Here is a 22,453-nt window from a genome sequence, read left to right as displayed (position 1 = left end):
AACTCTCTATGTACATTCTGTATGTCTTAACTATGCATTGACAGTCTTGGTTCATTTTCGACAAGAAAGTGACATCCATCATTCTTGCAGTGGACTCTTCAATTATGTGTAGGCCTGTGTATTTATTCACACTGCAATGGGTATATACTAGAGTTGGGTCGATTCGTGAACGAATCGTTCATTCGAACGACTAATAATAAAGAATCGTAAGAATCGATTCGTGGTATCAACGAATCGTCGTTCAAAAGAATCGTAACGAATCGTCGTTCAAAAGAATAGTAACGAATTGACATGGTATCGTAACCCACGATTCTATTTACTTGTTTGATGTAACCTGTCAACGGACATTTCCGAACTGTGCCGATTGCTCCCGAGCGAGAGTGAAATCAAAATATGTACTGCATTTGTTAAGTATGGAAAATAATGAACACAAACCTGAAATGTGCATAGTTAAATAGAGATGTAATGCAAAAAATGTACTTCGTAATAAGGTTCAGTTGATAAATTATAATTTAGAAACATTATCTTGGGTAATTTTGTAGACTAATGGAGGTCGTGCTGAATGGTTCCAGCCAATGAGAAAGAGACAATCCAATGTCTCGCCTCTTATGCCATCTATGCGAGAGATGTAGAACGTTTTTGCGTGGTTTGCAAAGGAAAGTGTCCTGTAAGTCGTTCGTTGACGAATCGTTGGAATCGCAGAGTAGGAAGAATCGTGAACTCGTTGACGATTCAAAAGAATAGTTGGAATCACATACTGAGAAGAATCGTGAACGAATCGTTAGAATCGATTCGTAATGTATGATTGAATCGTTGGAATCGACTTCTGAAAAAGAATCGTGTTGCCCAACTGTAGTATATACCCGGTGGCAGTGGTAACTAATTACACTCAATAATGACCATAATAAACTTGTTAATTAAAAATACGCTTAATAAATAATACAAATAATTAATACTAACAATAATTTATAATAATAATAATAATAATAATAATAATAATAATAATGGTAATAATAATAATAATTATAATTATAATTATAATCAGTTTCGTAGTGTTCATTGTTTCCTTCTAATAGAATTAGAAATATTCTCTGTTTGTTGCATACATTTAACGGAGATATTGTGATATGGATTTTCTCTTCGTTAAATATTTTACATATTAGCTTTAAAACAATTAAAATAAATTTTGTTTTGTTTAGAAGAACGGTTTCTGCTTTTCAGCTTAGTTCTCAAAATGGTTGAAAACCCAAAATTCTTCTTCTAGATACAATTTCCATGAAAGCCTGAAATCTCAAATTTATGTTGTTTATTTGAAATAATTGAATCAGTCGGCGCTAAAAGGAACTAAGTCAAAATATGCAGTTTTGGATTATGGAACAGTTTGAACAACGGATGTCATGTGCATCGAACGGTGGAAGAAGGAACTAAGACTTTTAAATATTCTTTTGTCTTCTATAATATAAAAAATATATTATTTCTGTTATTAGTGGAATGTTTTTTGCTTCTCCTGAAAGGTTGTGAAAAGTAACTTAGTTCCTTTTAGCTCCGACTGATTCAGTTATATCTATTGGATCACAATAAACGGAGTTCTTAATTTAATATGTGCAGGTATTCCAGTGAAGTAGAGGCTGACGAGCAGGTGCAAAGGTCCGAAACGCGGTACAGCAGCAGCTCAGTAGTGCAGAGCCGCACTGTCGGAGGGACGGTAACAACAGTGGAAACATCCACTTCCTCTCGGTCTTCAACCCCGACTCAGATAACTGGCACAGGCCGAAGGAGATCATCGGCCACAGTTGAGGGTGATCGGGAGGCTTCACCCACACCCAGCACCGGCAGTTCAGGGTTTTCCCGCGTTGCCCGAGGCGGTTCGGTCCGAGCTCTCTCCCAAAAGTTCCAACAAGCTGCTGGTGAGAACTTGTCACGCAGTTTTGTGTATCTCTTTTGATATTGTGTAATGTTGAAGGAATGCAACAGTATGCAAAATTAACACTTTTATATTAATTAAAATGTAACCTTTCGAGTATTTGCAATAATACCATGCATACCGGATGATCTTATAAAGTTTAAAATTATTTGCTGCTAAATTACCGCAGTTATAAAAATTAATAAGTTTTAATTCACTGATATGCTGAAATTTCGAAGATGTCAGTGGTGGAAGTAGTAATTGAACATTTAATATATAATATAACACATCGAGGACAGTGTAGGCCTATTTATATTGTCAGATCATTTATCACATTGATAATAAAACAGTGTTTCACTTGAAACTACGTTTATTATTTCTAATTACTTAATATTAAAACTGGAAGAATGTATTACATTTTTCGAAGTGATCATGATATGTGTATAAATGTTCCACAATTCTCAGCCATGCTTCAGAGTGTTTCAAGAAATGACAGAGCAAAAATATCAATCTTATCTTCATTTTAATGTGATGTATGTTGAAACTGTCAGTTCATGAAAGAATAGTAAGTTTTATTAATAACATGCTTAACTTTAGTATGTCTTGCCCACTTCTTCTTGTATTTTTTAGGCTTCTTTTTAACAATAATTGTAAGTTAATTCTTGCATAACACTCTTTCAAACAAAAATTTAATAGGAACTGGTCCAACAGTCTCAGCAGAAAAAATACGGAATCAAGATTATCCTCAGAGATATTGGTTCACATGTTAATGATAAAATGTTCGAGAAGAGAAACCATTCGAATATGATATACTAACAATGTGGTAATATTTTATGTTTTTTATAGATCAGTTTAATCACAGAAGTACCCAAATTTTAGTGGTTGAACCATGTTTTCGGTTGATATCTTTTGTTGATATAAACTTACAGTTTGAATATATTTAACATATATATATTAAGGGGAGTCTGTACACCAAATTTTAACAAAAAATGTAATTTTGGTTTTTATCGTTTTTCGGTAGTTTAATATGTGAAACTTGGACTCTCACTTTGAGAGAGGAACAGAGATTAAGGGTGTTTGAGAATAAGGTTCTTAGGAAAATATTTGGGGCTAATAGAGATGAAGTTACAGGAGAATGGAGAAAGTTACACAACACAGAAATTAGGATTAAAAATCCTACAACATCTTTAATTGTGAAATGAGGATGAAATGGAATTTTATCAATATTTCTATTTAATCCTGTAGGATTATTTGATCCTGTCTGGTGTAGAAATAGCAGATGTACTATTACAGCATTGTATTCTTCACCTGACATAATTATGAACATTAGGCTAAATCCAGACGTTTGAGATGGGCAGGGCATGTAGCATGTATGGGCGAATCCAGAAATGCATATAGAGTGTTAGTTGGGAGGCCGGAGGGAAAAAGGCCTTTAGGGAGGCGGGACGTAGATGGGAAGATAATATTAAAATGGATTTGAGGGAGGTGGGATATGATGATAGAGAATGGATTAATTTTGCTCAGGATAGGGACCAATGGCGGGCTTATGTGAGGGTGGCAATGAACCTGCGGGTTCCTTAAAAGCCAGTAAGTAAGTAAGTAAGTAAGTAAGTAAGTAATATGTGTAAAATGATAATATGATTTCATTTCTTCTAATTGTCAGCTTTAAGCTCTATCTTCAGCAAAAATATTGTGGTAAATCTTAATGCAAAAAATGTTATCAATGAAAATGTTTTTCTTGCCAACTGCTCAGTGGAATTTTAAATTTATTTAGCTGGTTGTATACATAAAAATTTGTTACATATGCCCAATTTTGTATCTTTTATCACTTCTGAGAAAAGTGCACCCAAAATTGAGGAATTTAACATTGCAAGATATGGAAACTTTGACACCATTTTTCTGCACTTTCTTATTTTTTGTAATATTGGTACACATTTCTCAAAAAGTATTGTACCCAGAAGGCTGAAATTGATATACTATATCAATGTGGTGGCATTTTACATAGTAGGTTAACAAATTAAGTTTATTTCTATCTTCAGCAAAAATAAAAAATTATTTGCAGACATTCTTAATGCAAAAAAAAATATTATCAATGATTTTTTTTTTTGCCAACTACCCAGTGAAATTTTAAATTTATTTAACCGGTTATATGCATAAAGGTATGTTACATATCCTCTATTTTTTTTCTACATTTGTATCTTTTATAACTTCTGAGAAAAGTGTACCTAAAATTGAGGAATTTAACATTGTAAGGAACTTATATCAACTTAAAAACAAATTTCAAGTTCTCATATGAATCAATAAAGCGAGTCATAAAAAGAATAAGTTACAGCGAACAGGCAAAACATCAAAATTCAAAATGGAAAGAATCATTCAAAGATCCAAAACTAATTCCTGATCTACCTCGAAAATCTGCCGTGGCCATGTTTAGATTGTTTACTGGTCATGATTGCCTCAGTAAACACTTCCATCGTATTGGAGTACTGAATTCACCTAAATGCTTACTGAGCACCAGAGAAGAGGACATGGAGATGGAGCACTTGGCTAATTGTGAAACTCTTAGGACATTTGTGGACCTTCCGTCAAAATATTGGGAAGCAAGAAGGATGATGACTTCATTGTTAAATCCAGAGCATTAGACACACACACACACACACACACACACACACACATTGTAAGATATGGAAATGCAGATTCCCCGTAAACTGAAACGAAGTCTAGTCGATCACATGTTAAGTTACAATGAAGTAGTAGAATTTATTTGCACATCTTCAAGATTCGATTGAAAATATGATGAAATAAAGATGGCTGATGGGTTGTGGAACTCTGTAAAATTCGAAACGTAGCAAAAGATTAAACTAGCAAGTTTCAACAGAACACTGTGAGCCCCTTATAACATGGAATGTGTCTAATTCACCCTTGTGCGCTATATTTAACAGTAGCTGATATTAATGTCCCTGCAAAGTATGCTTGAAATCCTTGCTTTTCCTACCTGCATTCTTTAACATTTGACCCATGACCTAGCAGCCGAGGCGAATAGCAGTGATGGCTCACGCCCACAGCGGTCTTACCCCAAGGCTGGGCTCATCTTCCGCTCAGCAAGCTTCCGACTAAACAACGGTACCAGTCCTGCCACCACTCCCACTGGGGAGGAGGCACCAGGTAACTGATCCATATTAACACAGGATTGGTTCCTTCTCACTTAAGTTAATTAAAGGATATGAAGCATAAGGTATATTGTCTGTGAATGCCAGTGCGTATTTTGTGAACTTGTGTCATGGCAAGATAATGATTTCTTACTTAGTAATATACATATACTCCTACAGAAAGCAAAAGAAAGGAAAAACGTTTACCAGTATAAATAAAGTGAGAATATATGGTTACCAGTAAGAATAACAGGGTCCATTTCTTAATTAATAAATCCAGGTTGAATTAGACATATACATAAATAATATTAAAATTTTATTTACTTTCTGTTTTTTTTTTCTAATTAAAACAGGCTAAAGGCCCATTCACAATGAAAATTAAACATAACCGTAACATAAACACAGAAGTTTGCGCCCAGGCTACCAAATGGGATCATTCACAATGATTCACATAAGCATTGACATTAACATTACCGTAAGACGTTAACATGAAAGTTTGCAAACTCCAAACTTTCATGATTATGCTTATGTGATTTGCAAACAGAACGCAATCGTGGAGCACTGAAGTATACAGCAGAATATGAGGAAATGGCGTCGTTGTTACGTTTCCATGGTTACCAAGTATGTTTGCGGTTATGTTTATGTTCCCATCGTGAATAATGGTATGACTTCTTGATTTTACCGTAACATTTATATTCTTAAGTTAATAGTTACGTTATGTTTAATTTTTATTGTGAATGAGCCTTAAGGGTGGTTTTCAGTATAGTAATAATGATTTAATAGCGTCTTTTACACCCTACATATTTGTCAGAATAAAATACGCATTTCTTATTAAATATCACAGTCTAGTATATACAGTCGCGAAGCTCAATACGTAGTAAATATGCAAACATTAGATAGTTGCTCACCACTAGGATCGCTAATATCGCTTCATTACAGGCAATGCAAAATAGTACCATCACAGTCTATTGTTTCTAGCACCCTCAAAACTCAAGCTTCGTGACTTTATATAGTAGACTGTGTAAATATCTTGAATTTATAATTAGTATCCTTAATTCAACAAAATACTGCCTTTCTTTCCAATTAAAAACGAACCTGTTTATATCCATGTATTTAGTCTGTTGCTTTTCATTTAGGGTCAACGAATCTCAAACAGTCGACTGAGGTGCGAACAGCATCAACTACAAACAGTACACACAGTACACCACAAGCTGAGACTGAAGGAAAATCATTCCTTACCAACCAGACACGTGTAACTGGCGTGCAAGATGTCCTCACTCGTATGAAGAATGCTGACCAAGGTGAGACTTACTGACATTCTCTACATGCTAAAATGCGGAATCATCTCACTATAGTAATAAACATAGAAGTTTCAACAAGAAGGCTTTATCATTTGTCTATGAACTACACAGAAAATAATCAATCAATCTTCTTAATGTATCCAGCTGTTTGCTGATAACATGAAGTCCACTATAGTCCACTGTAGTCTATTCAGTTGTTCTTTTTCACGAGAAATGAGGGGTATTTTGATCGGTTTGTGCTCTTAAAGAAAAACTTTGTGAAATTAAGTTGTATATTAAACAGTCTTGATTAGTGTCATTAGTTTCAAGGAAACGTTTATACAGAATTACGCAGTTTTTTGGCTTATAAATCGGTAATTTTTTTAAATTCGTAAAATCATATTACCCCCAAACTAAATTTAGCATGTTTGGTATTGGATCTATGCAAGAGATAGTAAATATCAATACCTTAAAAAGCAATATACTTTGCATACTTTCACTCGGAAATGAGTTTTGAAATAATATTCTGGGGGAATTCTACAGATAGTAACAGTATATTCCTACTGCAAAAAGAGTAATTAGAATAATACTAGGTGCAAAATCTAGGGAATCGTGTAGGACCATTTTCAAAAAATCTATAAATAATGCCCATGGCTTGTTAGTGTATTTTTTCATTAATGAACTCCCTTCTATGTAATCGTGAAAACTTTGTAACTAATTCAACAGTTCATAATATAAATACTCATCAAAAAATTACTTTCATACTCCATCAGCAAGTCTATTGTGCTATCAAAAAGGAGTGCGTTTTTAATAGTCTCCCTATGGATATAAAAAATGAAACTCAAAACATAAGATTATTTAGGGCCAAATTAAAGAAGTACCTAATTTCTCACGCCTTCTATTCTGTAGGTGAATTCATGACATTCAACAACGCTTCATGAATATTTCTGTCTTGTATTAAGTATCGATACTAATCCCTTGTGTTGTACTGTTATACTGTAAAACTCTTCTGTACGTATTTGAACTAGACTGTGACTATAATTAAGACTTTGTAGTACTATTAAGATTTTAAATAAATACAATACAATAAAATACAATATATTTTGTCATGCCGAGACTTTGATATGATTATCAAACCATTTTCAGTAACAGTTGTAGTTTGTCGTTGTTTGGGGAGGTTTATCTATTGACTTGGAGTTCAATACATCAGTAAATAAAATGAATGAATGAATGAATCAATCAATCAATCAATCAATCAATCAATCAATCAATCAATCGCAGCATAAGTGAATTTCTGCCTTGCAACAAATAGTTAATGTTTTAATGACTTTTACTAAGAATATACGTACACTTGATAACTTGTTTAATATCCAATGCATAAAAGTTTACACTCCTTTTCCCCTGAATACTTCGTAGATCAGCAAAGACTGTTAATCGTGTAAAAATCTCTATTACTAATTAATTTCTATATTACTGTCGTTGGATACAGCTATTGCCATTAGACAAGTTGATGTAGGACAGAGAACATAAAAGCATATACCTATTATTATTTCACTTCACGTTTCATTACTCCTGATCATGTATGCAATATGTGATGCAAGACAGCGATGTGTGGATGGCAGTCCAGCTGACAGTCAGCACAGTAGACTGGCAGTAACTTGTGTAGGTTTGTGACGTCACACATTACTGTACGCTGTAGGCTGCATTGGTGGTCTGAACCTGTTCAGGTGTGATTGCTCTTGGGCTTGCCCTAGCGAGCAAAGCTTGCACGTCATGATGTAAGGCTTCAGGAACTAAATTTAATAATATGTAAAATGCATATTTTGTGTTCTGTAACATCAGCGAAAATTTGAAGATGTGAATTTGAAACAGCTTAGTGTATGTACACAGGGATTTATGGTAATGGTCAGATATGCATTTAATTTTATTTTATGCTCGACCATGCCGAAATGTAGTAATTATACACCTGGTAGCAGCCCTTTAATGGACCTCATTAAAGTACACCTATTCATTAAAGTTCAGGTGTTCCACCAATCAGAAAATACCATTGTAGCAATATGAAAGCGCAAGTATCGATTATTCTCGGATATGCAATCGAAAGACAACAATAAATCAATAAATCACCTATATTTGAAATAAAGTTAGTTCTGTTACTATAATAATTATCGTTAATTGTAAATAATATTCAAATAAATTCAATTTGTCATCTCGTTTTTCAATTCTAAATCAATTTCAAGGTTATATCAAGATTAATGTTTATTTTACTCTCTAGATTATATCAAGGTCAATGTCGACATTTGTTTCTCGGAAAAAATCAATACTTTCGCGTCTGCGCACATCTCACAATTTACGAGGTTTTGCACAAGGTCAGTTCCGCTCTTCAGTCAGATAAGACTAACATGAATACTTATGAATAATTTCAAGTTAGAAATATGGTCGAGCATAAAAAGTCGTATGAAACTTGACTATAATGGTAATTAAGACGCTTGTATGAAAATTATGAAACTCGCTTGCGCTCGTTTCATAAACATACTCGCGTCTTAATTACTACCATTATAGGCTCGTTGCATAATGTACTATTATGTTGTTGTTGTTGTTTTCTAATGCCAGGCGTTTGACAATAAAGTCATTTGACCTCTTGCACTCCAATATTTTTCAAAGATATTATCATGACCAGCCACTGAAGCACAGATTTTGAGGTGTTCCGAATCCATTTCTTGGTTTGAGTTGCACAATGTATTATTATGGAACTTAGATAAGATCATTTCATTACAGACGTGCAGGCTGGTGATACTGATGAAGACGCAGAGGCTCGTACCCTCCTGAACAAGTTCCTGGGGGCGCAGGTGATCCTGCAGGGAATGGAGCCCTTGGTGAAGGGATCGCAGTCTCAGAGCGCCGCACTTGTCAGCCAGGTGGAGAGGCAGAGGGTGCTCACGTCACAGAAGGTAGGGTTCAACTTGATTACATTCATCACAGTATTTGTGTGTGAACGTCCTTCCCTTGATTTCTGGAATTACCAAATTACACGAAGACAAAATACTGCGTATGATATGGATGTTAGTATGGTAGATATAGATGTTAAGAGAAACCCATATGCGCTTAGGTTATTCATATGGACCCAATGTGAGGGTGAAAAATAAACGGTAAATTTTACTTGCAGCCCTCCCATTGAGGAAGAGTTCTTTTATGTTCCGTAAATCTGTGATACAAACTATTCAGCTTTACTTTTTATCAGTGGCGGCTGGTGTTTTGAAAATATGTTGTTGTTGTTGTTTTCTAATGCCAGGCGTTTGACAATAGTCATTTGACCTCTTGCACTGCAATATTTTTCAAAGATATTATCATGGCCAGCCACTGAGGTGTTCCGAATCCATTTCTTGCTTTGAGTTGCACAATGGGCAGTTAGGGGACTGATATATTCCAATTCTATGCAGGTGTTTGGCCAAACAATCATGGCCTGTTGCCAATCTAAATGCAGCTACAGATGATTTGCGTGGTAAATCGGGAATTAACTGTGGATTTTGATGCAGAGAGTTCCATTTTTTCCCTTGAGATTGTGTTATCAAATTTTGTTTGTTGAAGTCTAAGTATGTAGATTTTCACAGAGTAATACGTAGATTTAGTAACAGGTCTGTAAGTAGCAGTGCTGCCCTTCTTTGCTAAAGCATCTGCATTCTCGTTTCCCAGGATTCCACAATGGGATGGTACCCATTGGAATGCAATTCTTTTATTGAGTGATATTAATTGAGAGAGCATTTTGAAAATATGGTGGTGCACAATGGATATCGAAGAGGAGTTAAACATACTTTACTTTAAAGTTTAAAACCGTGTATACCCGAGAGCGTATACATATAAAGCTAATTTATATGCAATTAATAAGTAAAATAACTAAATACAAGCATACCTATTTATACAGAAAGTCCAACAGTGGAAGGGGTCGTGGGCGGAGCTCTCTATATTGCGATTTACCCTCATGAAAAACATTTGAGCACAGAATCGTCATCAAAATGCTACCAAGTTCCAAGTGCAACGTTTTCGTTCATAAAATTCAAATGCAGCTTTCGTAAGCTGTCGGGAGATAGCAGCACTTATTGTCAGAACGACAACTCTTAGAACTTTAAAGTAAAATACAAGCTCCTTTATGTATTGTGCTGTTTGTGTGCATGTAGATTGAGAAAGTAATATGCGAAATTAGCGACTGTTCGTTGCACAAGCTGAATGAATACATTTTTCATGCTTATTACTTCGGACAAATGTCTAGTTGAAACAGATACTTTTGCATTGAATTTAGTTTCTTCTGCACTGACGTTGGTGTCCATGTCAGGGAGTGCGACAAACCGTTCTCAATGAGGAAAGCAGTAGACCACACCTCTAACCCCCTGTCCCCGCATTAGCCGAACATCTCTATAAACTACCTTTCATCAGTGGCGTAGCGTCAATGTAAGCTAAAAAGCTCAGCTTCCCCAGTTAATAATAATTTCATAATAAACCTGCAGTTTATGGACAAAATTATTTATTAATTTTAATAGAGTTTGTATTTATGCGTTAAATATTGTGATGCTGCAGCTCAGGATGATTTGTGATGCAGCAGTAAACAAGAAGCCTGCACACGCCAGCTTCCAAGCAGACTGGTTTCTTTCACTCATTCTTCTGTGTAACCCATCCCACAGATTCTCCATCCCTTTGTAACTAAACTACCCTTGTCGCAAGGCACGGAAGAAGCTAGCTTTTACATTGAAAGTTTCCGAGTTATCCCTTTCGTGAGGGTTTATTCAGTTGAAGTGTTAGTGTGCATTGCGGCTGATATGATAAATAATGAGTGAAATAACAGTTCCTGACACTGATTTACTTGAATTTTTAGGACAATTCTATTATCAAGACTGACTTACGAACAAAAGTGCGATTTAAAAAACAAATGACCGTGTCTATTTGTTAGAGATATGTGTAAACCATGAAATCATATTTTACTACGTACCATTTGAGGTCATGCCTTATTGGTGTTACGAGGTTCCAACCAATCTTCGGACTGCTGGCTTGACATTGACTACTATTTATTTTAAGACTATATTTTTGTAATACGTTTTCTCATATGTACATGAAAGAGAACTTGAGTTAGCTTTCCCTGCTCAAAATTTCATGCTACGCCACTGCCTTTCATAGGTTTTCAACATCTTTGCAAACTAAGAGGATCGGAGGCTCCTGCAGACGTACAAAACAAGACGCCAGCTGCAGATAGTCATGAATGAAAATTGTAAAGTAAAATTATATTTTTAATAGTAACAAATCGGGAGATTAGGAACATTACTGGGGGGTGTACAAACCTGCAACCCCCTTGAGAAGCCGCCACTGCTATCGCACTCACTTGGATAAGGTGGAGAAAAATTGAGGACAAGTAAAAAGAGAACAAAGTACTTTCAGGCCGCAACGACAAACATATGAGCGCACATTTACAATAAGAACAACTATAAACAATTTATTAAGCAAAGCAAATGTTCGTTATGTTTCTAGACTTAAAGGTTGCATTTGATAAAGTATCAAGAAATACATTTTATGGAAAGTGTAGAGGGCAAAGGAACATGTGGAATGTCAATAAGGAAAATAAGAGCCTGTGTAAAACTGCAAAAGAATAAGAGACGAATTTAATGTGGACGAAATAGTGCAAAAGGAGAACGTAAAGATAACAAGGTGTGCAATTGGAAAATTAGGGCTGTGTGTACTCATACATTAACATATACTCATGATATAGTGCTAATTGTTGAAAATGAAGAAGACCTTCAACAGGCGGTGATCGAATAGGCAAATACATGTAGAGAAAAAGGAATGAAAGTAGTAAAGTAATGCATATGATAAAAGAGGAACGAATGGGAAAGGCAAACACTGGAACAAAGAGAGGGAACTGAATACTTAGGCTCAGTCGTGAGTTCTGATAGGAAAGTAGACACAGAAGTTACTGTACCTATAGAATCAAGAAGATATTGTTGGAAAGAATGAGATAAACAAAGCAGCTAAGATGCACGTATAAATCGGTATAATTATTCCGACTCTTATCTTAGGCAATACTGTACAAACTGTTACAAATGCGCTTAATGGTTAATCTAGATGGTGAATCGCTGTTGAAGTAGAGTTATTTTTTTTTTTTGCGAACCATTGTGGGGGACTGAAATACCTCCTTCCTTGTCACAATCTTTCGTCTTTGTTCCAAACTGAATCTTATAACCATTTTTACAATAGAGACGAAAACAAACTCATTGTAACCATAGCAATACCATGACCTATCTTATTTTGAAGAAATGAAAACATGTTGTCCCCAAAGTCCTGTGTATAGTCATCATTCACATAAACATGAACTGAATCACTACCCATTTAAGTGTCAACATTGTATTCATTTGAAAGGTACATGATACATTCTGCCCTTCCCAAATTTACTTTGTGTGCTCTCTTATTCTACAACAGGTTAAACTTAAATTGCATGTACTCCAAGTCAAACTACATTACGTATAACAACCTGATTGTCTGCAAAATTCAGTGTATAAAGTATTTCATCAATTCATTATTAACCAGTACCCCATTCCTTGACAACTCTTTTCCATTCATATCACACTGTTTCCAAGGAGATATTAAATACAGAAAGACTACAATTCTGTCGCAATTCTTTTGTTGGTGGCTCACTATTAGTTCTTATGGTAGAGAGTCAATTCTGACAAAGCTGTATTGTCATTATACAGCTCCTTAATAAATCCATGGAGGTCCAAGGCCTCAAGTTCACATGCCTCAGCAGAGGTGAACGATCATCGAACCAGTATACATTACGAGAGTGACATGTAATTGGCATGATGATTCCTGCAGCTGACTTACAAAACCAGATTTCTCTACTCATTTTAACTCCCAAATTCATCATGATGCTGGATGGGCACCAGTCTCATACATTGTTCCGCACTGTTATTTGGAATCATTTAACCCGTTTTGTTTCTTGCTTCCCAGTAGAGAATGCTCAGCGTTTTGATTTGTTAAATCTCTTTATCTCTGATAGAGGTTCTGGCTGATATGTACATCTATTATCAGGCAGTACATCTCACTTGACGATATGTGTCAGAGGAAGAACAATTGTTTGTATATATCTGAAGTCTGATTAGTGTAATATGTAGCTAGTCAGCGATGTATGCAATGGAGGGGGAAATGAACTGGCCACCCTACCCCATTATCTTCTGACCTAGTTGCCTCATGAGTGAAGCCTTATTGGTATCACTTATGAGGTTCAAACCTGTCTTCGGACAGTTGACTAAACAATAACAACAAATCTCTGTTAAGTTTGGTACATTGGAGAAGATAGATCATCCTGATCTTGGACAATGTGCATTCTTTTGTGTTGTGCATTTCTGTCCGACAAAGGTGTGTTGCAAGGCAGTTATGTCCTGTATTCAACTGAAAGTTTGTCACAGCTTCTTTTCTGGATCTCTTGCTGTTTATTTTTCAGTAGAGATTTTACGAGAAAATTTTTTTCTCCCTTGAGGACTCAAACCAGTGCTCATTCCTTGTTGGTAATTCAAAGCTTAAAGGCTTAGACCACGCAGCTATGTGCGGGACTTACTGACACTTGTGTTAAGATGGTACCACTTCTGATGGTTATGAATATGGTACTTATTTTGACCCATTTCACTGTATGAAACGAGTGGATGTTTCAGGTAAGCGCATTATTAATCAATTTATTATAGAAATCTGGAATTTTTATACAAAAATAATTAAGATGGCAGTAAAAATTCGTGAAAACCACAGTTGATGCTCTTTTCAATCAAATAGTTTAATTGAGGACCGTTTTTGCAAAACTTGCTAACTGAAAAAACTAAATTTTACAGGAGAGACAAAACATTATAGTAAGCAAGTTCTGCTGTATGTCTCACTTACAGCAGAAAGCAAGTTTTGAAAAAAACGATCACACTTTGACACACTACAATGAAGAGAAATAACCCAATTTTACTAAGATGCTTTGAACATCATGTAGAGACCTGCCTTATGTTAACGAATCGATCAAAATCTCAATTTTGCAAATTTTGCAGTTAGCAAGTTATGCAAAAACTGTCCTCAATTAGACTAGAGTACTGGTACCAGTATGGTTGATTGGTTGCTAATGCTCAACTTGTTGCAGAACCTCCACTTAGCCACGTTATATTTACTACCGGATTATTAGATCTGTGTCTTTGTTAAAGCTGCACATTGTAATACATGGTTTCTGTCCGTTACAGTGTTTGGATCTTTGAAAAAACTAAGACTTCCTGCCAATGTAAGCAAAATAATCATATTCCGTGTAATTTATAGGTACATGGCAACAACAATTTCGTGGACTATCATGGATTAAGCTTTGTTCTTCAGTAGAGGCTATAAGTATTACTTCATCACCTACAAGAAACCTTGACAGTGTGCCAAGCTTCCACATACAAAAATTATGTTTACCCCCTATACTTCGTTCCATAATGTCTGACAGGAGAAGTAAGCATTGTCGGCAGAGGAGGAGAGAAGTATAATTGTTCAACCAATGGCAGAAGTCTCATTCCAGGCTTGTTGCGTGGGGGTAGAACACTTCAGACTGCCCAACTTCAAGTCAAGAGTGGAATGAGACCTCTGCCATTGGTTGAATAGCACTTACTGCCCTTCTCCTTTGCCAGCAGTGTTTACATCTCCTGTCAGACATTATGGAACGAAGTACAGATGGAAACATATGGTGTAAATAATAGGATTGATGACGAAATAATCATATCTCAGCCTGTTTGTTCTCATTATTTTCGTGATGAACAGGCTTGGTCTTCTTTCTTTCCTCAGTAATTAATGCCTTTAGTTGTTCTCAGAACCCTTCTGTTTGCCCCTGTCACAATGTCAAGTATATTATCTTCAAGTAACCTTGTCAGCTAACAGACATTCAAGCTGAACACAGGTCAAAGGAATTAAAACAAGTTATTACTTTCAGACATGCGCATTTTCGTCTAAGGAACTAAAGAGAGAATTTTAAACAAATTCCAGGAAAACAGAATTTCATCACCCTTCCAGGCTATAGGTTATGTGGTTTGTTACTATTTGAGTCCACAGCTTGAGTCCTTCTTTTTCTTTGGTGTGTATGACAAAGTTATTTTGAAATTCTGTTGTTCTCAATCCTCTTGTATGTATTTATTAACACTACAATTAGGTATACACCTGGTGACAGTGATATATAATATACAGTAATAAAATTACAATAATTATGGTAATAAAAAATAAATTTTTATTTATTTTATTGGGTTATTTTATGATGCTTTATCAACATCTAGGTTATTTAGCGTCTGAATGATATGAAGGTGATAATGCCGGTGAAATGAGTCCAGGGTCCAGCACCGAAAGTTACCCAGCATTTGCTCGTATTGGGTTGAGGGAAAACCCCGGAAAAAACCTCAACCAGATAACTTGTCCCGACCGGGATTCGAACCCGGGCCACCTGGTTTCGCGGCCAGGCGTGCTGACCGTTACTCCACAGGTGTGGACAATAAAAAATAAAGTAAACGTAAATTTAATTGTAACTATAAATAAATAAATGCAATAAACCTAGGACTATAAATAAAGACTATGCTATAATAACGCCTACTATAAGCAAAAGTAAACCTAATTTATAAGTACTTCTATTAAATCCAACTATTATCGACTTAATTAAATACATATCACCTTAATTAACTGCATATCAACTTAATTAATTTATTGTCAACTTAATTAATTAATTAATTGTCAACTTAATTAAGTTAATTACACATAACTTAATTACATATCAACAATTAATTACATATCAACTTAATTAATTACATATCAACTTAATTAATACATGACAACTTAGATATTTACACTGCACCTACAATTAAATTTTCAGGCTAATCTTCTCAATCTTTCCTTAAATGCATTGAACACCCTGAACGACTGCCGCAGGTAAGTTGTTTGTGCGGTTAACAAAGGAAAATTTTGCCATGTCCGTTCTTTGTTTTCTGCATTTAAACTTCCTAATATGATCAGCCCTGCCTAAGTATGATGGTGTCACTAATCTAGCATTGATGTCGGTTCATGCTTTGTGTCCCAATTGTGCCTTAAACATTGCGATCAGTCTCGTTTTTCTTCGCCTTGATTTGAGAAATTTCCATCCTGAGTCTTTTACTCTCATCTCACTAAATATTGTATCGTTATCACTAATTCCATCGACGCTAAATAACTAGCTTCATTAATTAGCCGATTAAACATAATGATGATGATGATAATGTATGTATTTATTCACACTGCAAATGGGTATATACCCGGTGGCACGGTGATACAAGTGATATCGAAATTAGTCTGTGGTCCAGAAATTAATATCAAAGTCTTATTTATCTCGCATCTGCCATTGTCATTGAGTCATTCATTTAACAGACCAGTCTCGAGGCAGCCTCGTAATGGATTGACTCTTCATAGCTTCTTAGACAAACATTTATGCAGCATTTTCTCTACTGATATAATGTGACTGGGACCACAGAGTCCTGATGAAAGAGACATGATGTACCATATCTCTCTGAGCTCTCGAAACACAGCTAAGTTAAATTTTGACTTGGTTTTGTTCCTCCTTAAATTGTAAAGAAGAACAATAATTATTACACCTACATTGTTTTCTTTCATTATGTAATATAATCTAATTTTATTTAAAATTCAGTCTAAATGACATTATCACAGTTTAAAATTAATAACACTTAAAAAGTAAATGATCATTGCATATTATAACATTGAAATGCAAACGTTTTCGCCCTTGGGCATCATCAGGCATTTGATCACAATATCTTATACAATTTTACTATATATTAGCTGTGAAATACGTACCAGGTAATTTATGTTTACAATCTTGTGTATATTAATAAATAACTATTTGCATGGTTAACTCTATGGTAAGTAACAATCTGAAAATTTAAATGAATACAGATATTAAAATTGTATATAATAAAATTGTAACTAGAATGTAATATTGGTCTTATATTTCTTAATTATAAATTGTAATCATTAAAACCACATAATGAAATCATATGATTCCTCGTAAACTTCATAATAGGCCAATATACTTCTGTTAGTTGAATGTTTGTAGTGCGAGTATTGATCTCACTGATTTGGCAATCCATCCAATAGTCGAATCGATTCTGTAATGTAATTATTATGAGCAAATATTACTAATGTATTCAAATGGAAATTTTATTTAATTAAAAAATTATAAGTTATTTAATTTGGAATACTCACAATTAAGTTCATATAAATAAATCTTCTCACCATTCGTGAGCTGCCACAAGGGACAAAGAGTTCTCAAGCACAGACATTTTTACAAGTTCACTGAACCATTAATTTTGTTTTAACAATGAAATTCCTACAAGTACATAGCTACAAATAATTTTTTGAGATTAGTGGAAATATACCTATTTTAGAGAGGTAAGTGTTACTGCATTAGGTTATATGTATAGACCTTTGTATTTGTGTTAAAATCAATTTGAATGCCTGATGATGCCCAAGGGCGAAAACATTTGCATTTCAATGTTATGATATACAATGATCATTTACTTTTGTGTTATTGATTTTAAACTATGCTATGTCATTTAAACTGAACTTTAAATAAAATTAGATTATATTACATTATATTGACTATCGGAATATCTTTATCATTATGCTTACTAAGATTCTTCCATTATGCCCACTTTTGTCCACATAAAACATGAAGCGAGTTAAAATGTTGTTACTTGTCAGTTATATCATGATTATGTATTTAAGTTAGAAGAGCAGTAATTTCTTGGCAAGGTAGGCATGTCGTACTATGTTACTAGGAAGAAGATGTTAGGTGAGAAAGTAGACCATCTCATATATTTGAAAATAACTTGGCAACTGTATGAAGGAACATGGAATAAAACTGCTAGGAGTAATAAGTAGGAATTTGGGGCAACGAAAGGTGAAGCATACAGACTAAGTGCAAGATATTAACATTAACAGATACACCGTATGGGAACATGAGACAGAAGATGGATCTTTTTTCAAACTTAACAAATGTTAACTTGAATGATGATATATTGTATTGTATTTATTTACATTCCAAAGTAATCGTACATTGCTTCATAATTGGAATATGGAACATGTAAAAGAAATCTTAACGGTACTATAAAGTCTTAATAATAGTCACAGTCTAGTTGAAATATATACAGAAGAGTTTTACGATATACTAGTACAACACAAAAGGTTAGTATCGATACTTAATACAAGACAGAAACATTCATGCAGCATTGTTGAATGTAATAAATTCACCCACAGAATAAAATGCGTGAAAAATTAAGTACTCCTTTAATTTGGCCCTAAATAATCTTATCTTTCGAGTTTGATTTTTTATATTCATAGCGAGGTTATTAAAAATTTTTACTATCATATAATGCACTCCTTTTTGATAGCACGATAGAGTTGCCGATGGAGTATGAAAGTCATTTTTTGAAGCGTATTTACGCTATGAACTGTTGAATTAGTTACAAAGTTTTCACGATTACATATGAGGAAGATTATTAGTGAAAAAATACACTGACAAGCCATGGGCATAATTTGTAGTTTTTTTAAAATGACCCTACACGATTCCCTAGATTTGATGCCTACTATTATTCTAATTACTCTTTTGAGGCTTCCTTCTTGTAAGATGATGAATTAATAATAATAATAATAATAATAATAATAATAATAATAATTTTTACACTTCCATGAAATTCTTTACAGAGATTGATAAGACCCTCTATTCAGCATTTTTTCTCAGATCTCTTTTATGTGTCAGTCCATAATCTAAAACTCTGAAATCAGATATTTTGTTGTACAGTATATAAACTACAAATGATAAAGACTGTTTATTCTGGAAAGCGAACAATATTAAACTCTCTTAATTACAGCCTGTTTCCTTTTCATTAAGTCAATATCAATATACATATGTTAAAAAAAGAACAGTCATATATTTATTTATTTATTTGTTGCTTGTTTATTTATTTATTCTGGTGTAGTTAAGGCCATCAGGCCTTCTCTTCCACAACACCAGGAATACAAATATAATTATAGAAATAAACAGAAAAAAATACAAAGTAAAGCTAGACAAGAAATAAAGAGAGAGAAAAGAAACACTATAAACAAAGTAAAGCCACACAAAAATATATACAGGTTGCAGTTATTTGACAAATAAATAATTTTATTTCGTATGCAATTGTGTGATGTGGTGTGAGAGGCTATTTTCTGGCATGCTTAAGCATAGTATTTAAAATAAAATGTACCTATAAGACAGTAGGCTTTAATAATACACAGTAGTTATTAAGTAATTGTGTAATTAAATTTGTCATCTATTTGAAATAAGTCTGTCTAAGGTACATAACCTTTTTTAAAAATTTTAACACTTTTAACTTGTCGTTAAACAATTTTAAGTTTTTAAACAAAGTGTTAACGTAAACCAGAATCAATGAATTTAAGTAAGTATTTAAGTTCGATAATCTTCTGGGTTATAGATTTTTTTATTTCGATTTTGTCTTAAGTATATAATTTTCTTTTGTATTAACGTTATGTTATCATGTATTTCCTTTTATCCTCTGGCCTCACGGCCTTAACTCACAGAATAAATAAATAAAAGCATTATTATTTAAAATAAATGTGCAAGGCAATAGACTTTAATAATAATTATATTAAGATTTGACACGAAATGTTTAGTTTTTTTCTCTCTTCTTTCGCATTTCTTCTACTATAAACCGTGACATTTACAGCAACGAAACCCTTAAAGGTGAATCGTAGTATGACAAGCCATGTGTTTATATAATGAATATAATATTATTTGTAAGAGGAAGAACATGAGCGAAAATATTAGTTGCTATAAGTCATCCATGATTGCAATAAGTGCACAATTACAAATTATACATGCAGAGTAACATTCTGTTAGGAAGTTTGTTATTTTAAGGGCTCGTGCGTTAGCCAGTCTCAAACATGCAGCAGTCGATTAATGATGCTGGCCCTCATTCTTTACATTTTCTCTGCTTTTTCATCAGAGGTTCTGTGGTATCATGAAACATTGTCCCACATACAGTTATAATCTAGATGTTGGCCATTAGAGGTATCTGACTTCTAAGGGGTAACTTGGAGCAAGTAACAGCCTATAATTTTAGCTTAGAGTACTCTCATTTAGAGGCAGGGGATTTTACGTATTATAAATACTATATGGCATGAACCATCTGACTTTACTTTTTTCAGAAACAAATTTTTTATCAATTTAAAACCAATTGCCGTCAGCCACATTTGAACACGTGTCTTCTCCAGTGCAACATGAAAAGTTCTTATAAAAGTAAAATATTTTCTTATTTGAGAATTATTAGTATTTGGGATTCACAGTTGATATTATTGCAATGAGATTGTGTGAGGAAAGGCTACAGTAAGTTGCAACTACAGTAATGCATAGTGAATAAGTTCCCTTTCATCACGTACGTTACATAATATAGTACCTAAGCTAGCGAGACATGTGTAAAAATGTAATAACACCAAGAATACGGACTCTTTATTATTGTTACTTTATTGTTACTTGCAGAACAATAATTGAAGTTTGGTGGCGTAGTATATTGTACCACAATGAATGTGGATGTTAAAGAAAAACAGATGATGTTTGTGTTGTTCTTTGTTCTTTCATTCCATCTGGTTACTATCTATATCACATGGCAGATCTTTTCGTATTTAAATACGTAGCACAGTAGATTTGGGTGGTATCCAAGTTTCGTGACTATGTTTCCATTTATACCACACATGGCTTAGTAAAAAGAAAAGCATCTCACATGCTACTGTCCGTGGAGTTCAATGCAGGACGAACATGTTGTGAATTTCCTGTTCAGTTCTCACAGTGAAACTAATGCGAATATCACTTGTATGCTATTCTTCTGTTGTGATTTCGAGTTTACTTGGTTTTATTAATTTACATAAATGTTTATCTTAATAATTGAGCAGAAACCTAAAGGGTGATTGAGTATTAGTTTGGAAAGGCGTAAAAGCTATGAAAAAGAAAAGTTACATTCTGTGTTCTTTATACTTACGTACTTACTTGCTGGCTTTTAAGGAACCCGCAGGTTCATTGCCGCCCTCACATAAGCCCGCCATTGGTCCCTATCCTGAGCAAGATTAATCTAGTCTCTATCATCATATCCCACCTCCCTCAAATCCATTTTAATATTATCTTCCCATCTACGTCTCGGCCTCCCTAAAGGTCTTTTTCCCTCCGGCCTCCCAACTAACACTCTATATGCATTTCTGGATTCGCCCATACATGCTACATGCCCTGCCCATCTCAAACGTCTGGATTTAATGTTCCTAATTATGTCAGGTGAAGAATACAATGCGTGTAGTTCTGTGTTGTGTAACTTTCTCCATTCTCCTGTAACTTCATCCCTCTTAGCCCCATATATTTTCCTGAGCACCTTACATATTACACTATTATTATTATTATTATTATTATTATTATTATTATTATTATCATCATCATCATCATCATCATCATCATCATCATCATCATCATCATCAGCAGCAGCAACAGCAGCTGAGTTTTCACAGGGGATGTGAAACTAGTTCTGGGAAGAAGGTTCGTTCCGAGAACATTGTCATGCTAGGACTATGAAGAAGTATTTGCCAATGTGAAATTTTCACTAACCTCGCGATAATCACTACGCGACTTTTTGATAAACAATTGTAAAACTGAGCTTTGTGGTCACTTAGACATATTTATTTTATTGAGTTATTTTACGACGCTGTATCAACATCTCAGATTATTTAGCGTCTGAATGATATGAAGGTGATAATGCCAGTGAAATGAGTCCGGTGTCCAGCACTGATAGCTACCCAGCATTTGCTCATATTGGGTTGAGGGAAAATCCCGGAAAAATCCTCAACCAGCAACTTACCCCGACCGGGATTCGAACCCGGGCCACCTGGTTTCGCGGCCAGACGCGCTGACCATTACTCCACAGGTGTGGACCTCAGACATATCAAAGAACTCGGAACGATAATGTGAAGTTTATATTAAAATTATGAACTGTCAAATGCACAAAACATTAATCAAACGTTTCACAATAGTC

General features: G+C 34.5%; 1 protein-coding gene across 13 annotated transcripts in view; it reads left to right on the top strand.

The window, feature by feature from the left end:
* Positions 1–22,453, top strand: part of LOC138708728 (mucin-17-like) — a 462,883-nt gene that overhangs the window by 322,215 nt on the left and 118,215 nt on the right. For 12 of the 13 annotated variants that reach the window (XR_011334762.1, XR_011334760.1, XR_011334761.1 and 9 more), the window contains exons 12-15: positions 1,609–1,907; positions 4,931–5,065; positions 6,186–6,350; positions 9,105–9,277. Coding sequence is in view for 10 of the 13 variants with exons in the window: in XM_069838843.1 (XP_069694944.1) it covers positions 1,609–1,907; positions 4,931–5,065; positions 6,186–6,350; positions 9,105–9,277 (772 nt within the window). In the remaining 3 variants the exon portion in view is untranslated. The remainder of the gene's footprint in view (positions 1–1,608; positions 1,908–4,930; positions 5,066–6,185; positions 6,351–9,104; positions 9,278–22,453) is intronic. The other variant, XM_069838845.1, reaches the window with a different exon arrangement.

This window comes from Periplaneta americana, chromosome 11 (genome assembly GCF_040183065.1).
Source record: "Periplaneta americana isolate PAMFEO1 chromosome 11, P.americana_PAMFEO1_priV1, whole genome shotgun sequence".
NCBI classification, from domain to species: domain Eukaryota; kingdom Metazoa; phylum Arthropoda; class Insecta; order Blattodea; family Blattidae; genus Periplaneta; species Periplaneta americana.
Note: the sequence above shows the minus strand (reverse complement) of the source record. Positions and strands in the feature narration are given on the sequence as shown.